The sequence below is a fragment of the Buceros rhinoceros genome, unplaced genomic scaffold, assembly GCF_000710305.1.
Source record: "Buceros rhinoceros silvestris isolate BGI_N320 unplaced genomic scaffold, ASM71030v1 scaffold28766, whole genome shotgun sequence".
Lineage (NCBI taxonomy): Eukaryota > Metazoa > Chordata > Aves > Bucerotiformes > Bucerotidae > Buceros > Buceros rhinoceros.
Window position 1 is genome coordinate 8,666 of NW_010418539.1, and position 10,079 is coordinate 18,744.

General features: G+C 46.1%; 1 protein-coding gene across 1 annotated transcript in view; it reads left to right on the forward strand.

The window, feature by feature from the left end:
• A2M (alpha-2-macroglobulin) overlaps positions 1–9,792 on the forward strand; it is a gene marked incomplete at both ends in the record, with an annotated part of 18,294 nt that extends 8,502 nt beyond the window's left edge. Inside the window, 12 exons of the mRNA XM_010138593.1 lie at positions 1,095–1,244; positions 1,905–2,075; positions 2,721–2,862; positions 4,543–4,648; positions 5,003–5,231; positions 5,497–5,623; positions 6,268–6,389; positions 7,338–7,389; positions 7,899–7,982; positions 8,293–8,469; positions 8,977–9,061; positions 9,636–9,792. Of these exons, the coding sequence (XP_010136895.1) occupies positions 1,095–1,244; positions 1,905–2,075; positions 2,721–2,862; positions 4,543–4,648; positions 5,003–5,231; positions 5,497–5,623; positions 6,268–6,389; positions 7,338–7,389; positions 7,899–7,982; positions 8,293–8,469; positions 8,977–9,061; positions 9,636–9,792 (1,602 nt within the window). The remainder of the gene's footprint in view (positions 1–1,094; positions 1,245–1,904; positions 2,076–2,720; positions 2,863–4,542; positions 4,649–5,002; positions 5,232–5,496; positions 5,624–6,267; positions 6,390–7,337; positions 7,390–7,898; positions 7,983–8,292; positions 8,470–8,976; positions 9,062–9,635) is intronic.
• Positions 9,793–10,079: the final 287 nt, after the last annotated feature.

Sequence of the window (10,079 nt, forward strand, 5' to 3'; positions counted from 1 at the left end):
ACACAAGCTAAATGAGACTGGTGTCACTGAAGGAGCTTTGTCACCTGAATTGTATTCGTCTATTAAAGGAAATACTATGCACTGTATTAAGGTCTGGGTGCAAGTCAAGTGCCAAATGCTTTACTTGCTTTCCTCTCTGACAGCATCCTGAATTCAAAGCTGTCGTCAGAGCAGATAGGACAGACTTTGGGCTATCTCTGTGCTAGACAGTCTTCCTAGTAACAAGCTGGCTACAGCCCTTTTCCTGCCATTTTCTGAAGAATATTGTTTTTGCAGTCTCAAGATTATGAGTCCACCCTGGGAGAGGTGTGGGGTGTCAGCAGAATGCATGCTATGGTTTGGCTGGGACATGAGAGGGACTGACAGCTGATGGTGCTTGGTCAGGCAACATGTTTACTCCTAGGATGCTTTGATCATTGCATGTTAGGGGAGGGTTTGTACTTCCAAGGAGTGGGAAGATTTATGCAGGTCAGCCATCTAATTACAAAGTCATCTGAGATGGTGATGACAGCAACTTCTGCAAGAAAGAACTTCCAGTGCAGAGGTTGGTAGAGAGTCATGAGAGTTGTGAGTTAAGTTTTGGGGAAGGCACACAAGTCAACCAGCAGGCCATTTCTTCAGAATTGTTACCAGCCAGTGGATTCTGCAATATTGATCCAGGCATCACCGCCTCTCATGTTACCAAAGAATCTGCTAAGCAAGGTCTTTGCAAGCCTCTTTCCTCTCCACATACAATATCTGGGTGCAATACAGTGACTGGACCTGGTTCAAGACCATGTCCAGCTGCCTGAACAGGTCTAGCCACTACGAGGGATTATCTCATCACATTTGCAGTGGCATAAAACCCAAAACTGCCTTAAAGTTTTTATGAGCAATTGTGATGCTTGAAGTTGCCAAGTACTGTTCGTGCTGATTCCTCTGGCACCGGAGGCAAGAAACCCAGCTCTGTAGTAACACAGCGAGTGTGGGGGTGTGAGGGTGTGGTGTGCGCATGCATATCTGGGCTTTGTAAGGGTGGAACTGATGCACTCAAGTGGATATAAAAGTCCTGCAAAGGTAGGGCGTCTGTGACATAGCTTTTCCTCTGGCTACAGGTGGACTTAAGCTTCTCTCCTTCTGAAGGCCTGCCTTCCTCTGATGCTCACTTGCTGTTCAGAGCCTCCCCGAACTCCCTCTGTGCTGTCCGTGCTGTGGACAAAAGTGTTCTCCTCATGAAGCCAGAAGCTGACCTGTCACCCAGCTCTGTAAGTGCTCAGTCTGTGGAGCAAGTTGGAGCCTTATTAGAGTAAGTGCATCACAGTGCTGGAGTGGAAACAGTGAATGGCCCCTCTTGTCAATGCTGACATGCTGACAAAACAGCCCTGTGCTGATTTGTTTCTTCCTCCAATGGGAAAAAAAGAGAAGTGGGCAGCAGATGTTTCTTAGGGGTTTTGTTCAACTGTATGGATGAAAATTAGGAAGGTCTTTCAAGGGGCCTGCTTCTCTTGGCCAGAACCAAACAGTGTTCTGTGTTTGATGGTCATTTTTCAGTTATTCTCTCCAGCCATGGATTCATTTTCTTGGAGTAGCATCTGAAAGTGTCAGAGAGTTTATTCCACTCATGCCGAGCAGCAAACAACAATCCCTGAGTTGGGACAAAGCACTGCAGATAAGCTGGCCGGTGTAATTTCTTTGTATGAGAGCTATAATAACCAGAGTAACAGGCTGTCTATAGCAAAAGAGGCAATATCTCCGAATTTGGGTCTCCTTTTTGACTCCCTCATTTCCATCGCCCCTACCACAGTGGCTGTGTGGATGTATGTGCGGGTGATGGGACTGTTATGGTGCTTGCATCCAACTTCCTCAGTTGTGTTTTGTGGCAGTGGGTACCGAAAATGCCAAATAACCTGGCTCTTTCTGCCTAGGTGTATAGCTTGCTGCCAGTGAAGGAATTGCATGACTATATCCATGGTCCCGACATGCTCTTGGAGGAGCCCCTGGAGAATTGCGTCCCCTTGGAGAAGATAGTTCTGAATGGGATCACCTATTCTCCCGTAGTGGAGATGAACGAAGACGACGCTTACAGCATCCTAAAGGTATAGCCCTCTTGCATGGTTGGAGTGGGAGAAGGACTGAAAATGCTTAAGCCTTCTGTGGCATGATGTAACATAACAAGGGAAGAGTTTGTGAATCTGAATGATCTGGCACTAATTTTTATCCAGAGGCCAGTTCTCTTATGACTCAGTGAGAGTCATAAGCTTCACCTGTCTTGTCAGCTTTGTTCCCCATTTGGTGGGAAAGGGATCGGTCTCAAAGTGTTCTTCTTAAAGGGAAAGCTTTGAGGTTGTCTTGAAAGGAGGTTCTAATGGGAAGTAAATAATCCTGTGCCATTAAAGTTAAACCAAATAAATCAATACATCCTCGAGCTGCATCATAGCCACAGACATTTCCTTCCAGGGAGAAAACTATATCTAATCCCTGGCTCATCCTAACCCCTAGGCCGGAATTGGCCTATTGGAATTGGCCTGGAACCAGTGCCCTAGAAACAGAGTGGATCTATTATTCAGTCTCTCTGAGCCAACCAGGCACCCAGACCCAAGGTTGGGGGGCTCATTTCAAGGTGCAATCCACAGATGGTAACAGCTTCGCCTTCTGAGGCAGTAAAATACTCATGTCATGTCTGCTGTGTAAACCTCAACAGGAATCATTAACAAAAGAAGTGTTGGGTTTCTCTCCCATAGGAAATGGGTTTAAAGATTTTCACAAATACCAAGGTGAGGAAACCTTGGTATTGCAGCCCTGAGAATCACATGGTTGAAGTAGGCCATCTTCGAGGACCTTCACCCATGCATGGAGCACCTATGTATGCAATGAGAAGAACCGGTAAAGATACTGGGTTTTGTTATCGCCTCTGTCCTGAGCAGAGATCCTGTCTGTGTTTGGGATGAACACTTAAACAAAGGCTGGGGTTGTGAACTGAACCCTTGGAAGTAGTACTGAACTGGTGGATTCACAGATGTCAGCTTCTGCATGGGTGTGGGGCTTACTTCTTTTGCTGGGTTGAGAAGGTCAATAGACAAGCTTTGATAACCTCACATTAGAAGTCAGCAGAACCAGGTAGTTTTCAAGGACTCTGGCAGAGCAGAGGATATTATTCTGCTGCTGAATTCTCTGTCCACTAGGCTTTTAGACTTCTTTTCCCACATATCACTTAAGGGGTCTCCAATACCATTTTCAGTCTGTCTTCATTGACTCATCCAGTTTTACATATGGTCAAAACCAGAGGAAGTGGATGACAAAATTTTCAGTGACAAGCTGGTAAACTTTGGGGGCTTAGAATGGTGAGATGTGTGTAGTAGAAGTCCAGTCTGGAATGGACCTACCATATTTTTAACTCTCACACTGTAGATGTTTGGGTGACACAATTGGCCGTATCATCCTCCAAAGTCTCACGTTAAGGGAAATACCTTAGAAAATCCAAGCTATTCTAGCTGGATAATCAATTCAGAGAGTTTTCCCTTGGCACAAGAACCTGTGCTTTTGTACATGTCCAGTTTTAAGATGATTTAAACTTCTGACACAAGCTGCTAAGATGCAGGATACGTGTTTTTAATTATTTTAAATGGAAATAGGCAGCAGTAAGAAGACCGAAATACCATGGAAGACAAATATAAGCAAGCCACCTGTCACTCTTGCCAGTGATACATCTCTGATAGCATCTTTCACTCATGCCCTGACACTCCTCAGGCTCTGGAGGTGCCTGGTGTACCGTTAGTATGGATATAGGCTAGCTATATAACTGTTATCTCAAGGTAGAAATTAATTTAGCCAAACTAAAAATAACCAAAACTAGAATTTAGTTAAGAACTTTTCTTTATCTGTCTGGGTGAATTTCTCTTTCTGTTTGTAAAAGCCAAGCAAACCAAGTCCCACCCACCCCATTTTTGTTTTACAGTCTTTCAAAAGTAAAACAAAGGCTTGTTTTTACCAAATTTCATCCCAAATTCAGGATATTTTCTTGGGAATAATTTTTGCATGTGAAAACTTCTAGTCACAAATTCCAACTGCATGGTTTTAATTTAATTTGAGCATCTTCAGCCTAGTTCTTGAGGAGGCCATACATTTGGCAGGGAGATGGTTTTCTGAGTCACAATGACCCTACAAAAAACCCTGCAGCCGAGTGATGTTCCATTTGTAGCCAGCCTGATAGTGTGGAGAAGGACATCACGTTAAGACTCAAAGCGAAAATGCTGCTCACGCAGAACGTCATAAATAGCTCTTTGCTCTAATATCCATGTTTTAACCTTGTGAAGCGCTGTCCCACAAACTGTGAGATTCACTGGAGACCAGAGGGAAAGGCTAGCTCTTCTTGCTGATAAGCCCTGATCCTGAAACTTCACTGCTCACGGCACCAGTGCTCACTGCAGCCACAGCAAGTATCTACTGCCAGCACAACTTCTGACTGCCGCAGAGATGGCCATTTTCTCAGGCAAAAGCATGATGCTGATACAGATCTTGCTTCTTTGGAATTACCAGTAGCTGATTTCTTTTTCATCTTATCAGGTTCAAGGCCTGAGACAGCCAGCCTTCAAAGCACTACTGAAGAGGTGAAGGAGACAGTCCGAAAGTATTTTCCTGAAACTTGGATTTGGAGTTTAGTACCTACAAGGTGAGCAACCTGGGCTAGTTCCTTCCTTTTTTTTATAACTGGTGTTATAAGGTGAAAACATGAATCCCCACGTTTGTCAAGCCTTTTCAATGCCAAGAAGCTCTTCACTGTTTGTGGAGATCATGTGGCAATCCTCTGAGATGGAATTACCTTCAGCTGTGTTTAGGTTTGTCCAAGGCGTGGTTGTGGGTCTGGAAGAAGATGTGAAGTGGCCCTACAGTAACAAACATACTGTGCCCCATCGTTCACATCATTCACACAGGCAGTACCGTTCAGTAGGCCTAAAGGGGTACCAATAGTCACCAAAACGCTGTAAAAATCATCCCTCTGTCCTTGCTGTCTGTGCTTCACCAGCTCTGAGGGAAAAGCCGATCTGGATGTGACCATCCCCGACACCATCACCGAGTGGAAAGCCAACGCGTTCTGCACTTCGGCAGATGCAGGGTTTGGCCTGTCTCCGACAGTGTCCCTCAGGGCTTTCCAGCCCTTCTTTGTAGAGCTCACCATGCCCTACTCTGTGGTGCGTGGAGAGTCCTTCACACTGAAAGCCACCGTTTTCAACTACTTGACCACCTGCATCAGGGTAAGGAAGGTTTAAATCTTTCTCTGTACTTGCATGTTGTCTTGCACACCCCTTGCCTTCACCTAGCCTTCTTACCTCTGGGTATCCCTAGACCCTTCTCCCCTGAAATTCTTACGTTATTCCTCCTGTATACTCCGAATGCAGAACACACAGCTCCAGCTCCCTGCTCCTTTGCTACTGAAGCAATAACTATTGCTATGGCTTCCTGGCTCCCTCTCTCTCACAAACACATTTCCCTGATTGTGCTTCTCTCTACAACGGGCAGGTCAGTGTGACTCTGGCTCAGTCTGCTCACTTCCTGGCTACTCCGGTGGAAAAGGAGGAGGAATCTTACTGTCTCTGTGAGAACGGAAGGAAAACCGTGGCTTGGCTGGTGACTCCCAAATCTCTAGGTAAAGGTCTCAGGGTGCTTGAAAACTGCAAGGAGGGTTTCTCTGTGCTGTATTGGGTGCTGGAACAACACAGTGTCCTGGGAAACATTGAAGTTGGGGTGTCTGTCTCCTCTGGGGTTATTTGAGAGGAAAAGGCTGGCGGACGCATAGTGCCCAAGGCTATGTCTAGTACCACATGTGGTATTATCAAGCCTTACAGCACTTGGACAACATCTTCTGAAGCCAGAGAAGTTGTTGGCCAGCAGGGATGCCCTGTCAGCCCAATCCTTCCAGAGATTAGATTATTGCTCCCATGGACAATTGCTTTGTTTTCACGGTTGTTACGAGCTGTGGTAGCAGCTGTGGTGTGCATGCAGGGCAGCAGCATGCTCAACAGCAGTGGGGCTGGTGAGCCCCACCACTGTGGTGTTCTGTGTTATGGAAAAGAGTCACCAAAATAAAGTCACCTTTCAATGGCAGTGCAGCTTATCTGCTTCAGGGTGGCTTTTGATACAGACAGGTAGGTTCTTGTGGGAGAGCAGCAGGGCCCAGGTGTGGTAGAAAATCCCCATCCATGAGCCTGCAAATTGAAATTCATGGAAGTGGCAGTGACTCCCATTGCCTGGTGCTGCCCGGGAGGGCCGGCTGACCCGTGTTTCTTATAGGGCAGGTGGAGTTCTCAGTGACCACTGAGGCCCTGCAGAATGCAAAGCCCTGTGGGAACACCATCGTGGAGACCCCTGAGAAAGGGCGGAAGGACACGGTCATCAGACAGCTGTTGGTGGAGGTATGTGGGCTGTCGGAAGGGAGAACTGAGCTTTCCCACGGACTAGAGCATACGCGGTGGTGCAGTTGGGTTAAATGCTAGATAATCTCATCTAGGCTGCCTTTCCCATGAAAGGTTGGACCAAATGTCCTTCAACGTCCTTTCTAACCTGGGCTGGTCTATGATTCCATGAGATCACGATGCAGAATGGCTTGAAACTTCTGATATTATTAAAGTCCATGAAAATATTTTAAAATTTTGCAGTTTATCCTGTGGCGAGAAGAGTCACTGTTGTGATATGGTGCAGAAGGAAATACTATGTGGCAGCATCACATATACTTTATAGGAAAACACTGGTTTATTATACTGGGTGTGGTAATCTGGCAGGTAGAGTCTATGTTCTTAGCTTTTCTTGGTATCAAAAAACCTCTTAATGTATGCCTAATATGTTGTATGGTATCAGTTAGTGTCACCAGATATTGCAGTGTGCAACATCTTCCCTTTCTATTATTAACAGACAGTTTTTTTCCCCCTAAAGCATCTGCAGCATTATGATAAATAGCACTGCAGACATCTCTTCAGGACAGCCCTCTAGAGCTACTGTGAGCTTTTGCTAACAAAAGCATCTGCTGTAGTGCTGCAGTCCTTTTCTTACAACGATGTTAAATGTCTCTTGTTGGGTACAGTAGTTTCACGTCATCCATGTGACAGTCCTGCATTGTTCTCTTCTTTTCCTGTCATTCCTCCATGTACAACACCAGTCACTTAGGATCCTGTTTCTTTTACTTGCATAAATTATTATTTCAGAGCTCTGTATTTCAGGGAGTGTTTGTGACTGCCTCTCCTTCTTCAGTGCAGTTGCCTTTCTCTTGACGTATCCCCCTGTCCCTGTTAAGGGTTCCTCTGTCTGCCTATATTTCCTGTCTCACTAACTTCTCACCTCTCTTCTTTTCCTTCATCCCATCCAAGCCTGAAGGAATTGAGAAGGAAACAACCCAGAACTCTGTGCTCTGTGTAAAAGGTAAAGCCCATTCTCCCTACTCTCTCCATTTGTTCCTGTGTAATTTGATGGGTCGGATGTTCCTGAAGAAGGAAGATAGTGCTGCCTCTATTATTTTCCAGATAGGCTGATATTTTTACTGAATCAAAACATGACACATTAGTTGGGAGCTGGAGACATAAGACAGAAGAAAGACGTAGAGAATGGACTATTCTGCCTAAGCATTAGGATATGAGCTAGGACAGATTTAGCATGACCGTTTGCATCCCTGCTCTCTTGTCTGCTGACCTTGGAGTTACAGGCACTGTCTCCTGTTTTCCAGGAAAGAGCTGTAGAGGCACGATCAGGGCCTATCAGTGGCTGGGGGTGGTCTCATGCCGATTGCCTTACAGCCAGGGAAAACTGAAGTGACTGAAGTCAGGGCATTTCTCATAGGAAGTGTTCCTGTTGTTTCATTGAAGTCTCCTCCTCTTCCATTAGCCATTTCTTGAGACTGCTCTGAAGCTGTTTGGGTCTTGTTTCTCTATCAGGGGCGTCTGTGAAAGAGAAGCTCTCGCTATCGCTACCGTCAAATGTGGTACAAGACTCAGGCAGAGCATATTTCTCAGTGCTGGGTGAGTGAGCAGCCTGGCAGAAGAACTATGTGCTGTTTCTGCCCCTCTGTGCTGGCCTCAGCTTTTTCTCCTAGTTTTCAGGACACCTCACTCCTGCATGTCCTTTTGTTCACGGTTCTCTGCCAGTGCCCTTTTTCTCATTGCCCTCTTTTCTCTGTTGTTCCGTGTTTCATTACAGAATCTTTATCAATCCAGAATTTCTTTCGTTCTTCTCTGAAATACCCTACTTCTTTCATTCAGTAGCTTACTCTGATTCTGATGGGCAGCCCTGAGTATTGTGAATATCCCTCTGGTATCTCCTGCTCCCCAGGTGACATCATGGGCACTGCCATGCAGAACCTGCACCAGCTCCTCCAGATGCCGTTCGGCTGTGGGGAGCAGAACATGGTGCTGTTTGCACCCAACATCTACGTCCTGGACTATCTGAACAAGACGGGGCAGCTGAGTGAGGAGGTCAAATCCAAGGCCATCGGATACTTAGTGAGCGGTGAGCTGAGATACGGCTTTTGATTCTGCGTTGGCTTTTTTCCAAATCCTGCCTAGGGTTGATCTGTTGAATGTCGGCCCAGTGTGGCAAGAGTTTCTCTTATTAACTGATGGTCTCTGCTCTGTGTCTGAGAAGGCCCCTCACTGCTTTTTCCTTTATTATTTTCTGTTGCTTAAGCATTAGGGTTCCTGATCATTGCACCCACTTCCCTCTGCTCTCTAACTGTTTAGCAATGCAGTGCAGAGTTGTCAGGTGTCCTGATGCAGTGACTGGTCCATTGTCATAAGTATGTCTCGCTTTTCTCCTGCAGAAAGGCAGAGGTTGCTTCTCCTCATGCAGTACAAGCAGTGCATGGAGGTGGGGATGTATGAGTACTTCTTATTGACTAGGATAGGACTGACCTACTCCTCTCCCTTTTGCCTTTGCTGATACAGCTGTTTTTCTGTTTCTCCATCCCTCAGCAGACTTGCTCTGGCATCTGAATTGTGTTTTAATGCTCTGTTGCAGGTTACCAGAGGCAGCTGAACTACAAGCACCCAGATGGCTCTTACAGCACCTTTGGACCACGTTATGGCCAACAGGGGAACACCTGGTGAGATTTCAATGTCACCTATGCACCTATGCCTGCCCTATATGCTCCTCTTTCTCACCTACACGTCGATAATGATGTTGCATGACAGTAAATAGGAAATGCTGTTGCAGATGAAGAGGCTTTCCAGAGCTCGTGTGGTCCCTGAGCTGCCTTCTACTTGATGTAATAGGCTTCATCAGCCATTTGAAACTAATTTAGGCTTCATCAGCCATGAAACACATTCTTCCACCAGAAGCTCTGAGGACCATGGCAGACAAGAAGGAAATGGAGATAAATCAGGGAAGAAGGGAGTGGCGTTTCACATCCTGACTGAGGAAGGCTGAAGAGTTGCACTGGCAGCTCTTCTAGACTAGTATCTGCCTAGAAAGATGCTGGGAATGGTGTTTCCATATAAGATAATAATCCAAGACCAGTGCTGTATATGTTTTTTCCCAAGAGTGTTTGTGTGTTACTAAGCAAAGAGAGCCAGGAGGAGTGTGTGTGTTGCCAGATATATGATGTGCACATGGGCCCTGTCACCCGAGATGGACAACAGGCCTGCTCAGACTCTTTCACTGCTCTTTCTGTCTTTCAGGCTCACAGCCTTTGTCCTCAAGTCCTTTGCTCAGGCCCGGCCTTACATCTTCATAGATGAGAAGCACATCCAGGATGCTTTGGTCTGGCTGTCCTACAAACAGAAGGAGAACGGCTGTTTCCGCAGTTCTGGGACACTCCTGAACAATGCTATGAAGGTAACATGTCTGCCTGGTTGTTTTTTTTGTAAGGCTAGAACTTGACCATAAGTCAGATGGGTCCAGTTGAGCTTTTCAAGCATACAGGCAGATGGGAAATCCACATGTCAATGGCAAGCACTGGGAAGCCAGACGCCATTCTGTATGACGCCATTCTGTATGATCCCCACAATAGGAAGAATGAAGGCTAACCTGCACTTTGTAAATGGTATTGATACCTCCACACCAGCTGCAAGGAGAGGAGGCAAACTAAGGGTCTACAAGGCAGAATAAAGTATTCCCACTGA